The following is a 25725-nucleotide window of genomic DNA, read 5'->3' on the forward strand; positions in this document are numbered from 1 at the left end:
TAGAATTGAAGAATGAAATAGCAAATGACAGAGGGAAATTAAGAGGTATAGATGAAGACAAAAAAGCTACGTCCTCTACTTCAATGGCGGTCTGAGCAGGTAAGTGCAGGTTCAGGTATTTGTTACATCCTTAGTTTACAGGGATTAAAATTAACTGCAACAAATATAATTTGTGTACTTACATCTTTTAAGATCTGCTTCAGAAATGCCAATGTTGATATAAGCAAAAGTTTTCATAGGGTTCCCTGGTCAATAATCAGAAACATTTGGTTACTTTTGTATATAAAACTGTAATTTTTTGTTTTTAAAATTGAAGCATGTGTTCTCTACAGATGCTTAAGGAAAAGTAGTAATTTTGAAATGGAAGTTGTTTTTCATTACTAGTTGAAGTAAAGAACAGTTGCACTTCTAACGAGCGAAATGAAAATATTACCCTGGTCATCTTTCCTGATAACAATTTCCGTATCTGTAACATTTCCAAACTTGCTGAATCTTTCCTGCAGTTCAGCCTCAGAAACTGTATGGCCAAGTCCTCCAACATATAAACGTTTTAAAACTTGTTTTTTCTCCATATTAAAAAGTCACACTGTCTCATTTAGGATGTATGTTTTGTCCTTCTGTAAAAAGGCAACAAAAAAATCAGTATTAATGGTTTTTGTGGTTCTGGGGCGAGCTGCACCTGTGATCTCTTTCTCAGTCACTCAGTGGGCACTTCCAAGTGATAGCCCTAAACCTGCACTTCTCTCAGAGTGGAATCCCACAATTCAGCCCACTTTTTCACATGACTACCAGCCCTTGTTTCACCAACCATATTAACTCAACAACTCCAACAGGACTTGGTCCCTGCTATGAAATCTTCTGTTGTGACCCATGGTAAATGCAGCTTATTCAAAACAGAATATGATTTATTTAACAATCGGAATATGTCAAGTAGAGAGAATGAGGTTAAAATAATAAAAGTCCACTAAAAGGGCTTCTGATGATCCCAATGGTAAATTGATCTAGGAGCATTTGCTGGATCATTAGGTTTAACACTGGGATACTCAGTATAAGTGACCAAGAAAACCCACAATTGATAATACTATAAATTCTTCTGACGTATCAGTTCCTAAGCAGACTGTATTTGTAAGAGTTGTTTTTGACCAACATCCCATAATTAATCAGGTGCTCAATTTGCCCCACCTGTTCATTTTAAACATTTTATAGAACATTTAATAAGTTTAAAGACATAGTATCAGAAAGCACTCCTCTGTTTCTTTTGTGGGAAAAAGCAAATATTTTTATAACACAAAGGAAAATAGCTTAAGTATCTTACACTATTGTTCTAATTAACAGCTAAAATTACCATAACTGAAAAACATGAGACAAAAAGTATCTTTCCAGTTTGTTTACATTGTGCATTCGACAGCACTCTGTATGATAAATCAGTCAATTCCATCATTTGTGTGTGGGTCTTTCACAGAACAGTGGAGAGAAAAACATGTTAAAGAATAGTAAAATGTAACTGGAAAACAAAACAAACAAAACCTACCATCAGGAGCCTCAGGGCAGAAGCAATACCTGAATTACTTTAAATTCTCTTGAAAAAGACTAGATTTCAAACTAATATAGCAAACTAATTACCTGAATATTATATTAGATGACTTTGCTATGAATTTATTAGCACGAGAGTAACTAAAATTAGGTTCTAAATCCATATTTAGGCACCTAAACGAAAGTGAGCGGATTGTCACATATGCTGGGCACTTATGGATAACCCCACATAAGTTACAATAGTATTTGTGGGTACTCAACACCTCTGGAAATAAGGCCACTTGTATTTAGGTGCCTAAATATAGGCATATTGGATCAGATAATGGTCAATCTAGACCTGACTCCTCTTATAGTGGCCAGCACCAGATGCTTCAAAGAAAGTGCAAGAAACCCTGACAAGAGCAATTATTGATTAAAGAATATCCTGCCCATTGGAGAAGTTTCTTTCTACAACCATTGGTTAGAGAATGGTGCTCTGAAGAGTTAATGTCCCTACCAAACACTACACTTAAAAAACCCCCACATTCATAAAGGGGAGGATGGTCTCACTATCACTAGAAATATCCTATTACTTTTTTCAACACCCCGGAGAAATGTCCAATCCTGCAACTTATTTTAAAGAGTCTGCTAGGCTAATAAATGCACCAAATAAAAAAAAAACCTTTTCCTTTTATCATTTTTTAGATTTGTTACCATTCAATGTCATGGAATGTTCATTATATTTAGACCGCCCAGTGTTGACACATGCAGCTACTAACAATAAAAACTGTGTTTTTTATAATTTGTGTCAGAAAAAAAACAGATATGTGTGCGTGAGAGAAAACTACACATCTATCCAAACATCAGAGATAACACAAACCTTCAGCTGTAGGAGTTTCGCCGCATTACCCTCACTACATTGTGACAAATTTGAATTGGAAAAAAAAAATCAGTCTGGGAATGGGGAGGGCGGGGGAAAGGACAGAGACGCGGGCCCCCCAAGCCCGGGAATAGGGAGGAGCGCAGATGGAAAGACAGAGACGGGGCCACCCACAGTTCCAGGACGGAACAAGGCCCCCAAACCTCTTTCGGTCTCGGTGGCTTTTCTACCGGGGCTTTTCTCTAAAGAAAAAAGAACAGGAGTACGTGTGGCACCTTAGAAACTAACAATAAAGAGCCTCCCAGCGCGGGCCCCAGACTCCTGACCAGGACACCGCAGCAGCCCTGACCTCCGAGCTAGAGACTCGACCACCCGCCGAGAAGACCTCCCGAGGTAGACTACACGGATCGTGGGCGGACACGCAACGGGTTCACATACCGCACGTGTCCAACCAGGAAACGTAGCGACTCCTTCCTCACATACACGCTTTTTCTGGATACGTCTCTATTCAGCTCCCCCACCCCGCTTCCGGGACACACTAGAAAACAAGGTTCCTAGTGCCTATAGCCCCTACCACTTCCGTCAAAGCCCCATTCACATACGGCAGCCGCCAACGGCTCACTGTTCCTGGCCGGCCGGGTATAGTTGGCACACATGTCTGGCTCGCGCAGACTGTGTTCGGGCTCACCCACAGAGACCAGAACGCGGGGGTATCACTCAGGGCAGCGCCCGGAAAACAAAACAAACAAACAAAGGCCGGGGCTCGTCGCCCTGAGGCTCGGAGTTAGAGTCGAGTCGGGCGTGTGACTGGAGCCCTGGCGGGGGCTGTGTGTGTGTGGGGCCTGGGAAAGGTGCCGTGGGCTGGCCCGGTGGTATCGCCCGCAGCGTAGCGGGCGTTCGTTTGGGCGGGCGGTTCGAAGCGCCGGCTCCAGAGCGGAGGCCGCGCGGGTTCCGAGCTTACCGCGGCCTCAGGGGACGGGGTAGAAGGTGAGGCTGGGCTCGGCCCCCTGGGGTATTGTCATCACGCTCCTTGCCGGTAGGAGCCGCGTCGTCCCCGCTGTCCTCCCGCGGAGGCTGGCATGGGGGGAAGGTTTGTTGAACTGGGGCTGCGGAGGCGCATTTGCAGCGAAAGAGGCGCTGGGGCTGCAGCAATTAGGAGTCTGGAGCTCAAGCAATTTTTTTTTATATGCAGCAAGCCCAGAGGTGCTGGGGGCTCTGCCCAGGCCAGTCCTGACACACATTAACCACTGGATAACAGGGTATTTAATAGTCAGATCCTCCCTCACACAATGACAAATCTTACAGTTGGGGGAGGGCGTGCCTCCTCCCTCCTGGTCACATAGGGTTCCTGGTGCCTGAGGGGGAAGCAGAGTCTGATCAGCAAGGGACAGACCTGAACCTTTCTCTGTCCCACTATCAGGAGCCAAGCGCAGTGGTCTGGAGAAGAGTCTGTTGCTGGAGGGAGCTGGCGCTGTTTCTTCCCTTTGGACACTGGTCTATCCCCCTGAAAACAAGCAACCCACGCAAAATGTCTGTGGGAGTTCCCTGAGACTCTGGGGCCTGTAGCCTCCCCAGCCATTTGTGGTTTTGGCTCCCAAGGCTGGGAGCTAGGCACTTATATATTTTCTTTTGGGTTTATAAGATAAGAGACTCCTACCTTTGATGATCTGTGCATATCTGATAGTTATCTGAATATATAATAGATTAATATGGAATATGACCAGCCCTGGCCTGTCTGGGTGCTGTGTATTCTAGGAGCAATGTTTTTAGACTTAAACATTACAAATCATTTAGAGTAAAACACTTGAAAATCAATTATCCTATTTCCTGCAAAATTTTGAGTGGTAAGTCATTCTGTGATCACACCCCTTAAAATCGTGCAGAGAGGACAGTGTAGGTGTTGGAGAGTAAACACTCAACTTCAGGAATTTGTATCAGATGGTACATGAAAGACAAATATTTAGACTTAATAAACATACATGCTGATAATGATTTGGAAACTTGGGCATTTAAAAACTAATTGTGGTTACTTTTCTTAGAATAAACATGTACCTTGTGTTTTATTCTCATTTTGAGTCTTTTGTTTTAAAGAGACGTGATCGCATAGTCTCAAAAGTGCATACTTATATCTGAAATACATTGTGTGCTGTACACTGATAAAGAAAATCTTTGTCATTTAAACATAAGCAGAGAACATACACATCTGTTTCTGGAAAATGTAAACATTAAACTGTTTTGTTGTATCTTCAAGCATGATGTGCCCAGTTTATTTCTGGTGTGTAACTACATTAACATCAGAATTAATTCACCTACTGTGTGTGTTACTTCTGGTGACCTTGCAGCCCACATGAGAAGCAAACACAGGTTGGCAGGCAACAGAAATGTTTTGGTTTAGAGAGTGTTGTGCTGTGTATAAGAAACAAACTGTTGGTAAACAGCGCTATTAATATGGATTCAGTACAAACAGGAACATATGTAAACAACAAAGGACTAGGTTTGAAAGAACACAATTGAGATAAAACAATTAAAAATTCCAATAAGAAAATTCACAATTTTCATCCATATTGAGTTTTGTAATCTCTACAACCATCTTTCAAATTTATAAATCCTGAACTTGGTGTGTAAGAAGCTGACAAAATCTTTAGTTTTCCAGAAACTAAAATTGCTTTTGTATGTGGACACTTCCATTGTATCTTTGTTGCCAACTGCTGATTTGATGGACAAGCTATCATAAGAGTCAAATACTGAAGTAGTTTCTTCAGTTCAGAGACTACTTAGAGCTGTGAACTGTTGAAATCTCAACATTGTTGCCATATTTGATTTAGGTCTCCTATCAGGTCCTACTGCTGATTGAAATATTTTGCCATAGTATAGCAATTTACTGTGCTTAACCCCTCCTCCCCCCCCTTCTGGGTGAAACCTTGGATCTGTTGAAGTCAATCACAAAACTTCAGTTGACTTCAGCAGACCCAGGATTACACCCCTGGACTTGGAAACTACCATGAAATCTGTGTATTTAAATAAGACCCCTATTAAATTCAGTGGAAATTAAAAGGGTCATAGGGAATTACCAATTATTTCCCACAGGGTTGTGTATTTGTTGCATTAGGTTTTATTATCCCCTTTCACAAAAAATTCTGTATGTGGAGAAAACACAAAGTTAGAACCCTCATCAGGTTGTCGTCTCCTCCACTCCCTTGTTACTCTGTGTTAGCCCAACTCATAGGGTGGCATAGGAGTTGGAAGCTGTTGTATGTGAATTTATGATGCTTTCAGCAGGATTAACTACCATCTGGTTTTTTTGCTTATAAAACAAACACCTAATGACAGCATGCAGCCTAGAAAGAGCAGACATTATGCTTTGATGTGTCCCTAATTGCAGAATGTTCCAATCCCCAATCTTAGAGTGATTCTAAGAGGGGTTTCTGTGGAGTCTTAGGGGAATCAGTTTGTTCCCATTTCTGATAGAAGGATAGATTTTCCACTTCAGTATGGGCCTGATCCTGTGCCTGTTGAAGTCACTGGCAAAACTCCCACTGATTTCAGTTGTGCAAGACTCAAGCCATTTGCTTTCCTCTAAACCTCATAGTAGAGGGGACTGTATGGCTCAGTGTCTACAATTCCTTTGATTTTAATATTATTCTGTAGCTAGTTTACCATTAAAGTTTGCCAAATATGTATTTCTTAGTCAAAAACACTTGTATCTAAAATATTTAGATTTCAGAATTGGTAAGCTGTGTGAGCTGAATCATGTAATTTTTAAAAAGGGAAGAGAGAAACTTTAATATTGTGCTATATATTTTCATAGTTTTTGAATCAATAAATAGGATCAAACATTAATAGTGTTAAAATGAATATACTTATTTACAAAATTTTATTCCATTTTAGTAACATTGAATCTGAGAAATGGAGAGTGACATTCTTCAAGTTTATGAAGATGAAATTCATTCTTTGGAAGAAGAAATTGAACTGTTAACTCAAAAGTTTGAAAGCAAACAAGAATCTACATTTTATTCTGATGAAGAGATACAAATATCAATGTATGCATTTTATATGTTCAGATTAATCTTGGTTTATGAATGGATGTTCAGCATTGTTCTTTAGGTTTAAATGTCCACTCCCATTAATGTTGTTTCATAAAGTAAACATTTTAGCAATAAAAGAATCAGAAGTATTGAGAAACGCACTTGGTATTTTAGAGGTGGCTAAAGTGTAGCCTTCAGAAGTTTACAATGTGACTTGTGGCTGCCCTCTTTAATACGAGGTACAACCTGTGGAGGTCACAGATTCTATCATGCACTGCTCTGTTGCCTTCTCTCTGTTGCATGCTTCACCTCTATATTAAAAATGAGGATAGCAGTGATTTGCTATATCAAATTTGATGTGGCTTTCGGGATCCTGACAAGTTGCTAATTCTTTGACTCTGATTTAAATCTATAATTACAAAGTAAAATATATCTTCTTGAAGCAAAAGGGGTTGTTTTGATTATCATAACTGGAAAAATGCAGATAAGCTGCCAAAACTCATTTTACTGAATGCTCCAGTGGCAATGTGAGTACTTTCCATAACCACTAGCCTGTTGGTATATGGCAGGGAACATAAAGTATTTACATGGAATAGAACTTATATGAGTAGTGCCACTGAATTCACAGTATAACTGAAATCATAATAAATTTCTGAACCACCTTCACATGTCTACATGTTAGAGCAACTCTTTTTAAAAGCTTTCTCTGTGCCCTGGTGATTGCTAATGGATCTTTTCAATTCTAGAAAATCACTCCAAGGAGAAGCTAAACAACATGAATCCCTACCAGATCTGAAAGCTGAACTTGATTGTTTAGAATCTGACCTCTCTTTTTTAATGAAATTTACTGGCATTTGGTTCACAAATTACTCCAAGGAAACAGTGGAAAAAAGTAAGCATTTGTGTGCCTATTAGTAACATTATTGCAAGCATTTTGTCACAGTTTGTTTGCAGTTGCAGATTATAGTTCAGCATTCAACATTTGCAGAAAAGCTTGTGCTCTGAAATGATAAAACACTAGCACAGTAATTGCTGGTAAATGGAATTCTGTGATGTTATACATACTGCCAAATGATTCTTGGTTTTACACTCAATGGCAATACAAGGTTATAACAGAAGACAGAATGTTGCCTGTGTGTATATATATATATATATATGGCTGGAGATACACTGAAGATCTAATTTGAACTTCTAATCAGTTTGGTAGGAAAGTTTGTCACTTACATGGTTAATTGCACGATTTATATTGTGTATAACATACATTGCCCACTCTTCAAATTTATAGCTTAATATTGTTTTTGTTAATGGGGAGACAGAATAATTATTGAACGTGATCAGAAATCTAAAATATTTTAACCTACTTTCATTATAGCTGGAAACAAAACTATACAGAAGCACAGATTATCAGGAAATTGCTATTCACTGCCTTTTCAGATGGAATTTCAACTTCTAGAAATACAGGTAATGACGAGATATTTCTGTTGGGGGAAAAAGTACACATCCATAACTATTTGGATTTGTCATGATAGAAGAAAAACTGAACTTTTGGAATAGTTACTGTCACAGTCCTGGCTGAGTCTCCCTGGTGGACAGCCACTGGTCTGTTATAATTGGGTCCACCTTTGACTCCTATATGCATCAAATCCAGCTGGATCTGCAGAGTCTAGTCACTGCTTCCATTTGAAGGTCTCCTAAGACATTCTCCTGGTTAGGCCTCTTGTCTGGCACCCTTACTGGGATGAGAGTCTCTGCAGTTCAACTGCGATAGGACCCAAAATTAATGTTGAGACCTTCCTAACTTCTTCAGCCACTTTGCACATTCTTCCAGAGTTCCAGCTAGCTATGGTTGCTCTGATTTACAGTTTCTTTGTTAGGGACCACATGGTTGTTCAAGCAAAGAAAACAGGCTCTGCAAAGAAACTACTTAAAAAAATACACATTTTACTATTAGTGCTCTGCCTGTCCAGGGACATTCAGATTTAAACTGGATTAAGTTACAGCAAACTAATTCCACTTTACTCCTGAATGAAACCATCAACAGGGGTGTGTGTGCATGTGTGGTAGTGGTGGATACGTTTATTTTATGCACATTGATTTCATACCTTTTAGCTGATTCGCCTTAATTTTCCTGAATGTCCTCATGTGGACATGCCCTTAGCATAAAAGAGTTACAGATCTATGCAAAACAATAGATGCCTGAATGCAATCCTCCCCTTAGAGTCCTTACCACTCCTGAGAATCCTTGAGTTTGATTAGTGTTGTTGGAGGTAGACAAAGCCTCTCCTGCCTCCACTCCTCCAGTTGTGATGTCTGTTTGTATTGATGGGATGGTTTGCTTGCTTGGAGAGCGTTTTAAAAGCAGTCTCTGACACCTTTTCTGTTTCTGTCCTCCTGCTGAGAATATTTCTTGCTCCAACCTGCCTGTTGGCTGCTGGGCAGAGTATTGTTAAAAGTCAGTGATTCTACTGAAAGCAACCCAATTGCTCTACCAGAGTGGAGCTACTTAGGGATAGTCCACGCTGATAACGTAAAAGCGCTGCCTTCTGTGGTCGCGGCGCCACGAGGGGCATAGCTACCAGCGCTGGGAACATGGCTCCCAGTGGTGGTGCATTGTCTACATTGGCGCTTTACAGTACTGCAACTTGCTGTGCTCAGGGTGTGTTTTTTTTAATGTTGATAGTCCCTTGATGGCCCTATATCAGCTTCCCAGACATAATCCGTTCCTGCTACAAAATGGAAGTTGTAATGAACACCAAAGATGACAATAAATGTTATTAATGAAAAATTAATTTGACAGACAATTAGAATGTCATAGATCGATCTTACATATACTGATCGCTATATGTGGGGTCGGGAAGGAATTTTCCTCTTGGTCAAATTGGCAGTGATCTTGTGATTTTTTTTCTTCTTCCTCTGCAGCCTGGAGTGCAAGTTAATTGCCAGGATTATGTGAGTATATCTCACTTAATCAATTTGCTGCCACTGCCTGGGCCTCGGACATTGATGCACTTTCTATTCTCTACTTGTGGCATGTAATAGTTTAGTCTCCTGTGGGCTGTAATAATTGATTCTAATTTTGGTTGTTGGGTTTAGTATGCAGGTGCTGGGTTGTGTTACGGCTTGTGATAAATCGGTTATCAACTTGATGATATCTAGAAGAAGGTGGTTCTTTCTCAGATTACATTTCTGACTCTACATTTATTTTCCAAATTTTTGGCATATTATATCTTGGTCTGTTACTGTCTTAAACAGGGAATATAAGTGCCATTAATATTAATCAGAAATAAGCACATGCTTCTAGAAAAAAAGACCATATTGTCCTCTTTAGGGAATTATACTGTTTTAATACATTGTTTTTATTACACAAAACTTAGTGTGTTATTTTCTGTAAGCATCAATTATTAGACATGGGGTAATTGTTTTCAAGTTTTTTTTTTCTGTTGTACTTTTGCTGATGCTCCAATGTCTTCATTTTTTGCTGAGGATATACCTACCCTCAGATATTGTTATTCAGTAAACATACTTATGAATATGTAAAAGAAAAATGGTTTAAGTCTACTTGAAGAGAGACACAAATTAGTTTTGAAAGATTTGGTCAAAAATAACTACAAGGAATTGAGTTTTGACAACTTGGAAGAAAAAATGTAAGTTTTTATTAGGTAGAACAGAAAAAACTAGCCACTCAGATGTATCTGTGAGGTGAAGCATGATTAACATGCCAGAATGAGGTTGGGAGGAAATGGTTTCTTACAAAGTCCTTCAGATGTATACTTACATGAAGTAGTATCATATACTCAGTCTATTTGATGCATTTGTGAAACCAACATGGTATATTCAAATTCTGCAGAGCCAAAGCTTTCATTTAAAAAATATAAGTAAGTGTTTAGCTTTCATAGTAACTTTCCAAGTGCTGAGTGAGTGTAACTGATACACACTGGTGGTGTCCTCAGATTGCAGACAGTGTGAAACTATGATGCTTTGAGTCAAGATCTTCCTTGCCCCCATTAATTTCATTAGAATATTACTTCACACACTTAGTAATGTTTTACATGTCATCATTAACTGTTTAACTGCTGTTCATTCTATCAGCTGTGATAGGGAAGTGGTGGGTGAGAATGAAGCACACGGAGGAATTTAGAGTTGTTGCATGAAAAGAAAGAGTGAAGATAGAGAGAAACAGGGAAAGGAGGATAGGAAAAGGAAAGATATACAAGACAGAAATAGCTGTGGTCCTGAGCTGAAAATATTTTCCCACTGAACAATGGTGAATGCAGTTTAACAAAGAATAATTTCTGAAAGTTGAATTGCCATGTAAAGGCCGTATTCTACTTTTGATCTTTGATCAATCATTCCATTGATATCAGTGGATTGTGGACTTAGGGTAGAGTGTAAGCCCAAATTTATGAAGCAGCATATGGACTGTAGTAGTGCCCAACCCCAAGAGTTCATAAATGAGTCAGGACCTCCAAAATCATGATTTAAAAAAAAAAAAAAATTGGGTTCTCTTTATTTGTCTTTTTGTTTTTTAATCTTTAGAGTGAACTTGGGTTATGTTTTTAAGCTTTTCCCCTTAGCCATAACGTTTGTGAGCTTAACTTTTTTTAAAAGAAAGCAGAGATTTTCATTTAACCCCAGGAGTCCAAGAGTTGGACTTCTAAGAAAAACACGGAATATCATCGAGGAGTCCTTGTAGCACCTTAGAGACTAACCAATTCATTTGGGCATAAGCTATCTGATGAAGTGGGTTCTAGCCCATGAAAGCTTATGCCCAAATAAATTTCTTAGTCTCTAAGGTGCCACAAGGACTCCTCATTGTTTTTGCTGATACAGACTAACACGGCTACCACTCTGAAATGAAATATCATGAGACTCATGACAAAATCACAAAAATTGGGAGCACTGGTTTAACTACATGTGGAATTTGGCCCTCTCCAAAAATGGGTATGACTCGTTGCCTTAATGGGTAGAAAAGTCTCATAATATATAAAATCTTAAGGTAAATGTAAGAAAAATGTGAACATGTTTTAGTAACACAAGAACCCTACATATTAACGAGACATTACTAATCAGCGTCCATTATAAAGCCTTATATTAGTCTCCTAAAGCTGTGGCTCGGCTTGAGCATTGCCTTGTTTACCCTAAAAACAAAGGAGAATGTTTCTGCAGAATTTAAGAAAGTGAATCTAATTGTTCTTGAGCTACAGATAATTAAAATATTCTGATTAGAAATTGTTTACTTTTCTAACATTTTCCTCTTAGTTCAAAAACAGTTTGGTTCTCCCCCTTCAGACTTCTGATATAAGCAAATCTTGAGCCATAATTGTGACCCTAAGCCTGCAAGCACCAAAGCTCATATGTAACTTTACTCACAATTGTAGACCCATTGACTTAAATTTAGGACTGAATCCTACAAAACTATACTCAGCTGAGCAGTCATCATTTGTGCAAAAAGATTCACTGAAGTCAAAGGGACTACTCACCTTAGTTTGTTTTTACAGAATCATGACCTCATTTAATGCATTGTAAACTTAACATATTGAAGTGAAGATGCAGAATTTCATGTTAATATTCTAATAAACAAAATTTCAGGTTAATATTCTAATAAACAAAAATTCATGTTGATTATGCACTTTACATCTATGCCGTTAGATGGCAGTATTTCACTATTTACTGGCTGATTATTGAATTTAAATGACATTTTTTTAATCAGAGAAATTGTTATTTTTATGTGAATTTGTTTTGTTGATTGGTTATTTCCTGGGGGAAAAAACACACAAAAACCTGTGTCAAAATTATAATTTAAAATGCTAGCAGAGAGAGATTAATTTTCTGGCTTTGTTTTCCCCTCCCTTTTGCATTATACGTTTTAAGTTTCTGATATTTCATGCCTTTAAAAATATGGAGCTATATAAGCATCCGCTAGCATAGAGCAAATTACACATACAGACTCTAATGTGTATAGCACATATCTACTTGTATAGTCGTTAAATACAACACAAATGTATGGTCTTGTGTATGAAAAATCTCTATCATATTACAAGTCAGGAAATTTAAAGCTGTGTTTTCCATAGCAATTATAATTCAGCTTCCTTGCATGCACTGTATTACTATGTGTGGTGTTACATTTGAAGATTTTATTTATAATGTGACTGGATTACATTCACTGTGAGAATGATATCTATGAATTATTTAGTTACAGTAGTAAAATGTCAACACAACATTTCATGAACACACATTTTGCTTTTCATTTCTATTTTTTTAAAGAAATGGACAATGCAGCATGCTTACTATGACGTTCAGATTTTTGTATGTGACTAATGTGTGTACTAACTTTTTTCCAAAAGTGTAGTTCAGAATTTTGTATGTAATGGGGAATTGGAAAAAATCTCCCCCTCACCCCCGTAACTAAAGAAAATATCCTATTGTGTTTTTGGTATGTTGGAGGTTCTATGAAAATATTTCTCACACTGCTATTTGGCTACCTGAGCAGCATAAAAGAGAGGCTATGTGTGAATTTTTTTGTGCAAAACAACATTTGTTTAAACAAGGAATTGTTTGGGTTTTTCAAAATAAAGGTGAAATAATGGTAATCTTGCGATTAAGGCACAAGATTGGAAGTTATGAGATGGGGATAATCCTGGTTTTGACACAGACTTCCTGTGTGATATTATCTAAGACACTTAGGTCTCCAGCCTGCAATGAAAACACTGAAGTCAATGGGGGTCTGCATGGATGGGGGGGTCTGCCCATATTTCTCAATGCAGGATTGGGTCTTCAGTCCACAGTTTTAAAACTTGGAAATTTTGCCATAACTTCTGTTCCTTAGGCTCTCCACCTGTAAAATTAGGATGATAAATGTTTCACTTCTTGGGACACTGATGTTGGGGAACAGATTTACTAATATGTGTAAAGTATTCTGAGACCCTTAGAATAAAAATATAGCTCTATCCCCTTGCTACTATTCCCCCCTAAACCCTTTTTCAAGGAATGCCCAATTAGAAACAAATAGACCAGAACTGGATGAAAGATAAGTTAGGATTATTTTTCTTCCACCTGTTTTGGGATATATAAAATGGCCACAGCATAGATTTCATCTGATTCCTTTCATCTTGCAACTTAATGAGTTAAATTCTTTTGTTTCCCCAGGTTCTTGATAGAAATCTGAAAGTTTTACCACAGCAAAGGATTTTTACTTCTGTCTCTAGATTTAAAAAAAAAAAAAAAAAGGCCTGTACTGGTGCTAAAAGCCATTAACAATGAAAGATGGAGTCCCAAGTACCGAAGCAGAGATCCTTTATAGAAAGATGAAGTTTGACATAAAAATACCATGAGATTCTGCCGTATTGTACTTAAACTCTCTCCAAGTTCATATGCAATTTTAGCTTTATACTAACTTTAAACTCTACCACGTCAAATCTCAAGAACATTGAGGGAGTGGTCAATTAATTAAAAATTGCCTTTTTCCAGAGGACTTTTTTTCCCTTTAAACCTTTTTCAGTGGACCACAAGATGGCGTCTGGGTATAAAATGGTAGTGTCAGTTTCCTGGGATGCCAGTTTTCTATAAAGATACAATTGCTTACATCCAGTAACTGTGCTAGCAGCTTGTTTGCAGCTCTGTGCCCAGATCTGAGACTTCTGCTATATGTTTTAATTGATTTTCTTTCCTTATGGTGCTTATTCAACTTCCTGAATTTTATAAAGTATCTTGGCAAGCCTCCTCCAACTCTAGTAATGGCAACATTGGCAATGTCCCTGTCCAAGCAATGCTACAGAACGTCATGATATGTTTTCACTTGACTCCAGCATTCCCATTAAATTTGTTTTCTCTACCTTACCTTCCCATGAGTTCATACTAGCTGGAATAGGAAAAACAGTATTGTATGCCCCAGTGCAATGAGAAGTATTAATGCTGCCTGTTTCATGATGTCTTTCCAAGTGATGTGTTCTAGCTTCTAATCTTTCCACTGTCCTTTCCCAAGCTAACTGCTCAGGCATGTTTTAAAACATATAATACAAAGAATTATATTTTTTCTATTTGAACCTACTTTCTCACTGTCTCTGTTGCAATCCTAAAGTTGCATACATTGTTTCAGATTTTAATTTGGAATACACATTAATCACACTTATTTCTGCAGATATATTTGTATACACATATTCTTGTGAAGTAAAATGAAATTAAGGCAAAATGGATGTCATAAAATATAAAACAAATTCAAGAAATAAAACACAAGGAGAACTATAGAGCAAACAAATGATTTTCTTATTCCTCTCTTTAGCTCACATTACATTATTTTATTTATTGAGTGGTTGGATGACAAAGTTTTGTTTGTTACACCAGGAGTTCTCAACCTTTTTCTTTCTGAGCCCCCCCCCCAGCATGCTATAAAAACTGCATGGCCTATCTGTGCTACAATAACTGGTTTTCTGCATATAAAAGCCAGGGCCAGCATTAGGGGATAGCAAGCAGGGGAGTTGCCTGGGGCCCCATACCACAGGGACCCCTGCAAAGCTACATTGTTCAGACTTTGGCTTCAGCCCCAGGTGGTGGGGCTCAGTGCCCCGGGTGGCAGGGCTTTGGGTTTCTGCCATGTGTTATGCTTAAAAGAAGCACACGGGATCTTTTTCAGGGGAAAAGGCAATACGCCGCATTTATTGAAGATACAATAATTAGCATATGCATTCAATCACACACCACACACACACTGTCCCGCCAGTCGATGTTATAGTTACTAGTCCAGAGTCCGGATCAATCTAGTGGCCAGCTAGGTTGATCATGGGTAGGGAGGAGTCAGGTTCCATCAGTCACGACACGATGCTCCAGGGAAGTCTTGGCAGGACGAACCTGAAGTTTCATGGCAAGGCACCCTGCTTATATAGTGATTTACCTTCATTGGCTTCCAATTTGTTTTGCACTGTCATTCTTTAATCAATTGTTGTTTGACGAGTGCTTGTTTTCTTAAATTGTCCTTCTCATTCTTTATCACAGCTATCCTGTCCCCATTGATAGGTGCCTGTCTTATTTTTAGAGTCGTCAATCTGCCCTCTCTGACATATCAATAGGGGCGTGTTACAGCCTCCTGGCGCCCTTGTGTCTGTCTCTAGTTCCTCCCTCGTACATCTAGTTCAGCAATAGCCTTCACATGTATCTCTTAACACATATATTCCTCATGCACACACAAAACAGAACTAATTTACACAGAACATTTTAAACAGGAACATCAAGTTGCAATGCACAAGAAAACAATCATGGCATTCTTTTACTTATTTTAAAATGCTAGCCCTACAACAAAGTAGTGACCTTAAAACCATCTGTTACTGCCTTGAAATCAGCCCAGACACAGATTCCGGCTAATGCATCTTTACCAAATGGCCCATTAGGTCATTCCTTTCTGCTATTCAAAAAGGGTGGCTGGCAGGATATAATCAAATCATACACCAATACATTTAGTACATGCTACATTATTATATCATTATTCTTTATCCTTCATTCTAAATCATACAAAATACAAACATAAAATCCTACTACTAGACATGGACCCCAGCAAGTTTAAAGCTGGCCCTGCTTGGGGGACCCCCTGAAACCTGCTCGTGGACCCCTAGGGGTCCATGGACCCCTGGCTGAAAACCAATGTGTTACACAATGGTGGGGTTCTGTTTGTTTATTTGTTAATATTACTTGTTGAAGTCATGCTGGGGGATGAAGAGAATGAGACAATAATAGATTAAACAGAAAGCAACGCCATGTTATGAAGCATACAAGCACCATCATCTTGTACTTCTTAAAAATTGCCATTTCTCTTCAAGGGAGCATAGGCATTATTCCAATAGGTTGTTACCTTTGTACTATTTGTGTGTCATCAAAGATTTTTCATATAGGTAGACCTCACTTTAAAATCTGTGTTTAAGAACTCCTGTAACTAGCAAGTTTATGTATAATTATAAATTAATCTGCATTTTTTCTTAATAATTTCTCCAATCTAGAGTAATGAAAGCATATCTGCTGCTGTTACTGACCTCAGCATTATAATGGAATGTGGTGAATATTCGGATTTAAGCAAGTTTGTGTCCAGGTAAGGTTTTTGTTTATGTTAAATAAATTATTTTTGTATGGTTGATATGGATGGTTCATTGTACAAGAGAAAGTATTGAGTGGGTCGATTCTTTGGATTTGCTGAAAAATCTGCGTCATTTCCTTTGCTTGGTAACATGTTGTAATCAGTGGCTCTTAAACACCTTCAGATTACTGGGTTTGATTCAGGAATTAATAGAAGCAATTCTATGGTTTGTGTCATGGCAGGCGGGCAGATTAGATTATCATAGATTTTTTTTTTAAGGCCAGAAAAGTACCATATGAATTATGAAGCCATATTAAAAACGGAATACAGATTTTTGTTGTAATGTGTTTTAGAACCTTTGTATTGCTTAGTTCAGAGATAATTTAACTAATTTCAATTAATATGTAAGAAACCCTTTCATGGACTGCTTTTCTGTTCCAACATTGTTATACATGGGCAAAATGTATGTGATTGCATCTCCCTTTAGTGATTGACCCTCATAAAGGACAGGAGTCTGTTTCTTATTCCTAGCTAGTTAAGGGACAACTGGTCAAGTAGTCTTGTGCAAAGGGACATGTGGTTATCTCAATTTGCATATAAGCTGTAAACAATGTCCTCAGCAAGAGAGAAAAGGAAAGAAGATGAAGAAAATCTGCATCTCAGCACACACAGGTGACAGAAAACAGCATGTAGCATCTTTCCTCACTAGATTGTTTCCTTCTGCTCAGCTGGATAGAACTTTGAGGGGGCTGAACTATAAAAGTGAGGGGCAAACACCCCAAGGAGTATCTCTCCCTGTGCATCTCCTTCTTTGTACCCTAGAAGACAAAAGAAACAGCCAATGGACTTTGGGAGCGGGGTCCTGCCCTGTAAAGTTTGGTCAGTAATTTTGTTAGAAGGATGTGGTAAGAACTTCACTTTGAATCAAGTATAATTTAAGTTAGGCCCTAGGAAGTGCTTTAACTTTATTTTTCTTGTAACCATTTCTAACTTTTATGCCTCATTGCTTGTACTCATTTAAAATTTCATTGTAGTTAAATAAACTTTTTATTCTTTAATTGAAACTAATCCAGTGTGTTTAAGTTAAATTGTCTGGGTAATGCTATTTAAGGTGGCAAGTTGTTGTGTATTGTTCCCTTAAAGGGACAACAGATTTAATATCTCTGGACTGTCCAAGAGAGGGCTGCTCAGTACAGTACATATATTTTGGGAAAAATCCAGGACTGGTAGTGTATTGGGGTCACTCTGCCGAAAGAACCCAGGCTGGTAGAAGCCAGGGTGTGACCAGTGTGTGGCTGGCAGGCTGAAGTTACATACAGACATTTAGGGTGTTGTTTGCATGCTGCTTGTGAGTGGTCCAGGTGGTAGCTACTGCAGTAAGGCATTGTAAGGCGCCCAAGGTGCAGAGCAACCCCTCACTTGGTTGGATTGCACCCCAGTATGTCAGAGTCATGCTACCAGTCCTGCCTACAATGGTCTTTTTTTAAACAAGTTGAATATTTTTGTTGAAGTGACTTGTAAAGTATAGTACATATTTATCACTCTTATCAGAGAGGTGAGAAGTAAGCAGAGGCACCACTGGCATTTGAACCCACAATTTTCCGTTTACTAGACAGTTGTTTAACCAGCTAAGCCATGGCATCTAGTGCTACCATCCTCATAGGTCAGGAATGTGAGGCTTACTACTGGTATCACGTAACCTGCCATGGATCAGATGTTTGGTGACTAAACCGGGAACCCCACCGCTCACCAATTGGTAGTGGTGGGGTTGCCAGATACCTATTGGAATGAAAAACAATATCCACAAAGGAGTAATTCCATCTGGTGCTGACTCCTTGCAGACAGTTCTTGGTTGAACAAAAGCTAGGAGAGAAAACTCTGAACTGATTCACTGTGGAGAAAGCATCAGGTGGTTGGCATTGCAACTCAATTCTGCTCTCTGGCATCACTTGCATTGGTGCTGGCTTCCAAATATCTTGGTCTTTCATGCCTTTTTGATCCAGTCAGTATTACCAAGAGGAGGGATTTGGTCCCAAGGGAAGCCTCTGCCTCTTTATTTTTCTGCCTAGGTGTATGTGCCAAAGGTTTGGGTATGTTGGTTGCACTTTTCAAACTTGCTTGCTGGAATGTGAGGACAGTTTGCACTGTGAGGATGACCTCAGTGAGGTCAATGACCTTAGAAAGGTTGCCATCATTGACCGAGGGCTGGAGAAGCTTGACATAGACGTAGCCACTCTCTCTGAAGTCAGACTAGTTGATGCAGGCTCTCTATGCGAGATGCATTATGCCTTCTTTTAGCATGGAAAAAGCAAACAACTATCACAAACATGGGATGGTTTTGCAGTCAACTCCTTAGCACCCAGGGTCGAATGTCCCACAGCAATATGAGGATGTATTATATCACTAAGAATATCTTCCATAGGTAGCTTTGCCAATATCATCATTACCTATGCCCCAGCACTTTATTCCACCTTTCAAGAGAAGGACTTGTTCTATTAGCAGGTAGACAGTGTCACCAGCAAACTACCACTGGGCAAGTGACTATATCTATTGGGATATTTCAATGTTAGAGTTGCCTCTCATCACGAGATGTGGTTGCTATGCACTGGCTACCATGGAGTAGGAAAAATGAATAACAATGGGCAAACTAAAACAGGAGTACTGTGTATTGCCTATAACTACTTCCAGGGCAGTCATGGCCAGAAGGTCTCCTGGAGACATTCCACAGCTGGCTACTGGCACCAACTGGATTTAATTGTCACCCACAGAAAACATCTACAGGATATTCACCATACTTACAGTTTTTACAGTTCAGACTGTGACACAGACCATGCTGCAAAATAAGGTTTTCACTATTCCATTATACCAAACAAAGCTGTTTGCTCACACATTAACATCAACAACACAAAAGACCAAAGAGGATGTCTTCAACTCACTAAAAATCTCCGGGAAGCTGTGTCCTGCATTCCACCTCCCCTAATTGCTGATGCAGCGTGGAACACGCTTAGACTGAATATCCATATAGCTTCAATCATAGCTTTTGGTAAAAAGAATGTACAAGATAAAGATTGGTCTGCAGCATATGCTGAAAAAATGCTTCCAGTTATTGAAGCAAAATGCACGGCATATCTCCACCACACATGAACCATTGTCCAACCTTAGAGTGGCCAAGAGCTCATTGCAGTGAAGAGAGAGGCAATGAGCTCAATCATACTGTCTCAGTCTGTATGAAAAAATACATTTTCTTTCAGAATTGAGATCTAAGAAGTATGTATGATGGAATCAAGAAAGCAATAGGTCCTTCAGCTAAGAAGACTACCCCATTCAAATCTCTTAATGGAGATGTACTTATTAAGACAAGCAAACAGATGCAGTGCTGGGTGGAACATTATCAAAAACTCTATCCATGTGCAATCACTATTTCTGAAGCAGCACTAAATGCAGTTCCCAGGCTCCAGACCATCAAAGAACTTAATATAGAATCATATGTAAATGAGCTTGAAAAGGAAATTACCTCCTAGCACCAGGAAAGGCTGCAGGAAAAGATGGAATTCCAGCTGAAGTACTGAAACAAGGAGGACAAGGTGAGCTGAAACAGCTGTACAATATCTTGCTTACCTGTGGGAAGGAAGGAATGATACCACAAGACGTGAACAATGCCAACATCATAATGTATGAAAACAAAGGAGATTGGAGTGACTGCAAAACTACAGCACATTTTATAGAGCAGGGGTAGGCAACCTATGGCATGCATGCCGAAGGCGACACATGAGCTGATTTTCAGTGGCACTCACACTGCCCAGGTCCTGGCCACCGGTCCAGGGGGCTCTGCATTTTAATTTAATTTTATATGAAGCTTCTTAAACATTTTAAAAACCTTATTTACTTATAATAATTTAGTTTATATATTATAGATTTATAGAAAGAGACCTTCTAAAAATGTTAAAATATATTACTGGCACGCGAAACCTTCAATTAGAGTGAATAAATGAAGACTCGGCACACCACTTCTGAAAGGTTGCCCACCCCTGCTATAGAGGAACAGGTACAGGAATTTCTGTCCTTAGTTTTGCAGGCAAGGTGCTCGTACGAATCATTCTCAAAAGACTAATTTTTTGCTGGATATATATATCCAAAGAGTCAGTGTGGCTTCTGTGATGGTAGATAAACTATTGACATGGTCTTCGCACTAGGGCAACTGAAAGAAGTGTGTCAAGAAAAAGTGAAACCTCTCTATGTGGCCTTCATAGATCTCACAAAGGTTTTTGACCTGGTCATCAGAAAGGGAATTTCCAATTGCTAGAGAGAATTTGTTGCCCCCAAATTCTCTTCAGTATGATTTGATCCTTCCATGATTGTATAAACTTAGGCTACAGTCCACTATGATGGTGATTAATCTGGCAGCTTTGAAATCCAGAGTGATTTCAAACTGGAATATGTTTTGGAACTGACACTTTTTGGTATATCTCTGTGCTGCTTTGTTGTGTTTTCTCATCTAGCACTGAAGATATCTATCTCCACACAACATCAGATGGAAATCTCTTCAACATTGCATGTCTAAGATCAAAAAGCAAAGAAGAGAACTTCTTTTTGGTGATGGCGCAGTGCTCATTGCACACAGTGAAGAGGCTCTCTAGCAAGTTTGCAATAGCTTTGTGATTGTTTGTGATTAACTTGGACTATGTATCAGTCTAAAGACGATAATGGTTATGGCACAGGATGTGTTGACTGGACCAGACGTTTCAATAGCTAATGTCATGTTAGAAGTTGTTCACGAGCTCTGCTATCTGTATCAGATAACTTATCTCTAGATGATGATTTATCTCTCTTAATTCTTGCATCGTAAAGGCAGCTACCTCATTCGGCTAACTGACCAAATGTGTTATATGGGATAGTAGGAAACTAACATTTGAACACCAAGATATGTGCCTACTACACTGTGTTCTGAGCACGCAGCTGTATGGTGGCGAGACCTGGACCACCTACAGCAGGCATGAGAGAAGGCTAAACACTACACCCACAGTCTTCTTCATATTCTAAATCAGGGGTTGGCAACCTTTCAGAAGTGGTGTGCCAAGTCTTCATTTATTCACTCTAATTTAAGGTTTTGCGTGCCAGTAATACATTTTAATGTTTTTAGAAGGTCTCTTTCTATAAGTCTATAATATATAACTAAACTATTGTTGTATGTAAAGTAAATAAGGTTTTCAAAATGTTTAAGAAGCTTCATTTAAAATTAAATTAAAATGCAGAGCCCCCCCAGACCGGTGGCCAGGACCCAGGCAGTGTGAGTGCCACTAAAAATCAGCTCACGTGCCATAGGTTGCCTACCCCTGTTCTAAATATTAAGTGGGAAAACAAAGTTCCTGACACTGAAGTACTTGAGAAAGCAAAACTGTGTTTTTGGACACAGATGTCTCTGTGGGCTTGATCAATTGCACTGGATGGATGATAGACATGTTCTAAAAGATCTCTTATATGGAGAACTTGTGGATGCTCCAAGGCCACTGGACGAATCTAGGCTCAGATTCATGAATGTTTGCAAGAGGGACTTGAAAGCGTTCAACATGAACACTGTAAACAGAAAAGATTCAGCTAGCAACAGGCCACATGCTGTGCTGGACCAGGATATCAAAGAAGCTGAAGAAGGGTATTGAGGGAAAGAAAAGCGAAGAGAACAAAGAGAAAAGTGCAGCAAGTCTCAAGCACTACTGGTGGGCCAGCATCTTCCTCCGGATCAGTCCCATGAACCTGCACTATTTGTGGCAAGGACTGTTGCTCAAGAAGTGGATTCTGTAGCCACTTGCAATGCTGCAGTATGACAGACAGTAACTGAACTGCTTTGGTGCTTACACCATCATATTTAGAGACAGACAGCTGCCACGAGATCGGGGGATTAGAACAGAAATCAGAACCATTTTGTTTATCTTTAAAGTACCTCTGTGATAAAACGTGTAGTGTAAGTAGTTCATGTTAGAGATAAGTGTAATGAGTCTAGCATTGGGCTAAACTCTCCCCACATCTTTATTAAGATATCACAGTCCTGATGCTCAGTATGTCTGCTCTTGCACTGTTGAACTTAGCCTGAGCACTTGCTGCTAGTTATTCTGATATGTGCTATACTTATTGTGTCACACACACTGACGGGGGGTTGGGGGGGCTGAGGAGGCGAGCGGGCAGGCAGTGGCGGGGGGCAGGTGAGCTGGCGGTGCGGGGGGGCTGAGGAGGCGAGTGGGCGGGCAGTGGCGGAGGGGCAGGTGAGCTGGCGGCGTGGGAGGGAGGCTGAGGAGGCGAGCGGACGGCGGGGGGTGAGGAGGCGAGCCGGGGGGGGGGGGGGGGGGAGGGGACGATCGGGTGGGGAGTGGCAGGGGGGCGTTAGAGTTGGGGGGGGGTGAGGAGGCGAGCGGCGAGTCAGTGGCTGACCTGTTCTACTGACCTTGTCTCTCATAAAAATTGGTCCTTTTTGCTGCTTTTCTCTGGACTGAGGGTTGTCCCAATGCTGCAAAGAGGGTGTTCCCAAAGGAAGGTGCTTGCTTCTAACCCCCGAGGCCATCAGTATGTCTGCTCTTCTCTAGTCAGCCCACTTGACAAGTTTAATTGTCCTTGGTCTGGCTCCCATCCCCTCTCCAAGGGTTGCAGCTGTCTGGAGGTGCCTGCCTTCCTCATTCACACCTCATTCATTTAACAGGGCAATTGATTCAAAGTGGGGGGAAGATCTTATTCTACTTCTAGCAAAAAGACATTTTTCTTTTATCTTAATTATACTACCTTAGGGGCCCGCTATAACATATTACCAAGGTTCAATACCGCTGTTTTGACGGGGCAGCGCTGGGGAAGGAGGGTTTGTTTCCGTGGGGCGGGCGCTGCTGGGGGGGGGTGTTGTTTCCGCGGGGCTGGGCGGTGCTGGGGTGGGGGTGAGGGGTGTTTTGGGGGGGGTTGAGGGGTGTGTGCTTCGGAGGGGCCGGTGGGTTTCGGTCCTCAGCTGTTTTCTTTGGAGTAATATGGCCCTCGGTGCTTTACAAATTGTGCAGGCCTAAGCTCTTCCACTAATCTATCTAGCTCCCATGTGAACTCCGTTATAGTATTGGCTTTCATAACACCCTCTGGCAAGGAGTTCCAAAGGTTGACAGTGCGTTGCGCGAAAAAATACTTTCTTGTGTTTGTTTTAAACCTGCTACTTATTAATTTCATTTGGTGGCCCCTTGTTCTTGTATTTTGAGAAGGAGTTAATAACACTTCCTTATTTACTTTCTCTATACTACTCATGATTTTATAGACTTCTATCATATCCCCCCCAGTTGCCGCTTTTCCAAGCTGAAAAGTCCCAGTCTTATTAATCTCTCTTCATACGGAAGCCGTTCTATACCCCTAATAATTTTTGTTGCCCTTTTCTGAACCTTTTCCAATTCTAATATATCTTTTTTGAGGTGGGGCGACCACATCTTCACGCAGTATTCGAGGTGTGGGCGTACCATGGATTTATATAGAGGCAATATATTTTCTGTCTTATTATCTATTCCTTTCTTAATGATTCCCAACATTCTGTTTGCTTTTTTGACTGCTGCTGTACATTGAGTGGATGATTTCAGAGAACTATCCACAATGACTCCAAGATCTCTTTCTTGAGTGGTAACAGCTAATTTAGACCCCATCATTGTATATGTATAGTTAGGATTATGTTTTCCAATATGCATTACTTTGCATTTATCAACATTAATTAATTAATTAAATTTATCAACATTAATTAATTAATTAAATTTATCAACATTAATTAATTACAGGTAGACAAGGGTCACGGGAAAAGCAACAAGGAATTGGATAGGGCAGACCTTGGCTGTTGAAGTGAGGACCCCTGAGCTGGAACCTGGAGTAGAGGGTGGGCCTGGGTTCCCCTACCAGCTACTGGGGAAGTGGTGCAGACTACACAGTGGAAAGTGGACTGCCTGGGGCAGTTCGCCTTAGAAGACTTTGAGGACGTAAGGGGAGGACTTTGGGGACCTGGCCATGGGGCCCAGTCACGAAGAGGAACCTGCAGCTCCTGGAGCTAAAGGGGCAGGAGAGAGAAGACCTTGGGTGGAGAGAATGCTAGAGGTGGGCCCAGCTAACCCCAAAGTGGTCAGGAGGAGGTACCTCTAGCAGTGAGTAGACCACATGACAGGGAATAGTAATCTAATTTATTGCATAAATTACCCTTTCAGGGGTGTTTTTGTTTGTTTGTTTTGTTTTGTTTTGTTTTTTTGACACTTTGAGAATGGCTTCAACTTTGTTTGTATTTCCTAACTAGTTAAACTTTGACTCTGTCAGTAGAATGCAGCATTCTGTATCTACAACACATCTGTATTATATTAAACTTTGCATGGGCTTAGTTGTGTGGGTGGATGCGTAGTGTGATGGTGGTGTTCTGTTGTGGTTTTGTGTGTGAGAGAGAGAGAAGGGGAACCCCATGAGACAGTCATTCTTGCCACAGCTGTAAGAGTAATTTCTTGTTTTTATATCTGGTGCAAAAAGTCATGAGTACTGTGCTGAGTTAATTTTTTTTTCTTTGAAAGTGGTTAAGGGATCCTGTTTCTTTTATAATGGATTTTGTTTCTTACATGCTTTTTGTTTTTACTGATTAATACACTTCTGTAAAAGTGGTATAGAAATTGGATAGGTACTATTTTATTGTGGCCTGATAGGGAGTTAATGTGTTGTTAAACGTGTCTTCTGTTTCTTGGATAACTTCTCTGTCACATGCACAATAGCTTTTGAGAACAGTTCTTTCTGTAGTTAATGGAAATTTTTTTTAATCCACTCTGGTTCTCTACTGATAAATTCTTTCCAAAACAGTCTTAAATGATATGAGCTCTCTTACTGATCTAGCTATTTCTTTGAAAATTGTTCTTGGTACTTAAGGATACACACAGGATTTGGAGTTACCATTACAAAAAACACAACAGTGTAGTGCCAATACTTCACATCGTTATTAAGCTAACCAAAAAATTGTTGTTTATATTGTTGGTCTATCAGAAATCCCAAGATTGCTCTTCTTTCATCCCATCATCCATCTATATTTTGTGAGCCAGTGCCATTTTCAAAGTGCTGTCTGGAAGCATGGAAGAAGCATTGGCAAGCACTGTTATCCTCATGGTGGTAAATATGAATAGGTTGTTGCACAAATACCTGAATTTGTTCAGTTACTTAAGGAACAGGGCCTCTGAGGAGGAGGCTGAAATCGAGCAACACGTCTCCTTGATGTTTTCCTGTAACGA

General features: G+C 39.8%; 2 protein-coding genes across 9 annotated transcripts in view; one reads left to right on the top strand and one right to left on the bottom strand.

Moving 5' to 3' along the window:
- Positions 1 to 2915, bottom strand: part of NOL8 (nucleolar protein 8) — a 43562-nt gene extending 40647 nt beyond the window's left edge. For 4 of the 6 annotated variants that reach the window (XR_004646481.1, XM_034775885.1, XM_034775881.1 and 1 more), the window contains exons 1-3: positions 2831 to 2915; positions 434 to 617; positions 183 to 245 (exon numbers count right to left, since the gene is read on the bottom strand). Coding sequence is in view for 5 of the 6 variants with exons in the window: in XM_034775885.1 (XP_034631776.1) it covers positions 183 to 245; positions 434 to 572 (202 nt within the window). In the remaining variant the exon portion in view is untranslated. Of the gene's footprint in view, positions 1 to 182; positions 246 to 433; positions 618 to 2667 lie in introns of all 6 variants that reach the window. The other 2 variants (XM_034775883.1, XM_034775882.1) reach the window with 2 other exon arrangements.
- Positions 2916 to 3051: 136 nt separating this feature from the next.
- The window catches only part of CENPP (centromere protein P), a 329199-nt gene continuing 306525 nt past the window's right edge, over positions 3052 to 25725 (top strand). The window contains exons 1-6 of one of the 3 annotated variants that reach the window (XM_034775713.1): positions 3052 to 3428; positions 6281 to 6432; positions 7164 to 7309; positions 7790 to 7878; positions 9337 to 9366; positions 16401 to 16489. In XM_034775713.1, coding sequence (XP_034631604.1) covers positions 6299 to 6432; positions 7164 to 7309; positions 7790 to 7878; positions 9337 to 9366; positions 16401 to 16489 — 488 coding nt within the window. In that variant the 5' untranslated portion in view covers positions 3052 to 3428; positions 6281 to 6298. The remainder of the gene's footprint in view (positions 3429 to 6280; positions 6433 to 7163; positions 7310 to 7789; positions 7879 to 9336; positions 9367 to 16400; positions 16490 to 25725) is intronic. The other 2 variants (XM_034775712.1, XM_034775714.1) reach the window with 2 other exon arrangements.

The sequence above is a fragment of the Trachemys scripta genome, chromosome 7, assembly GCF_013100865.1.
Source record: "Trachemys scripta elegans isolate TJP31775 chromosome 7, CAS_Tse_1.0, whole genome shotgun sequence".
NCBI lineage: Eukaryota > Metazoa > Chordata > Testudines > Emydidae > Trachemys > Trachemys scripta.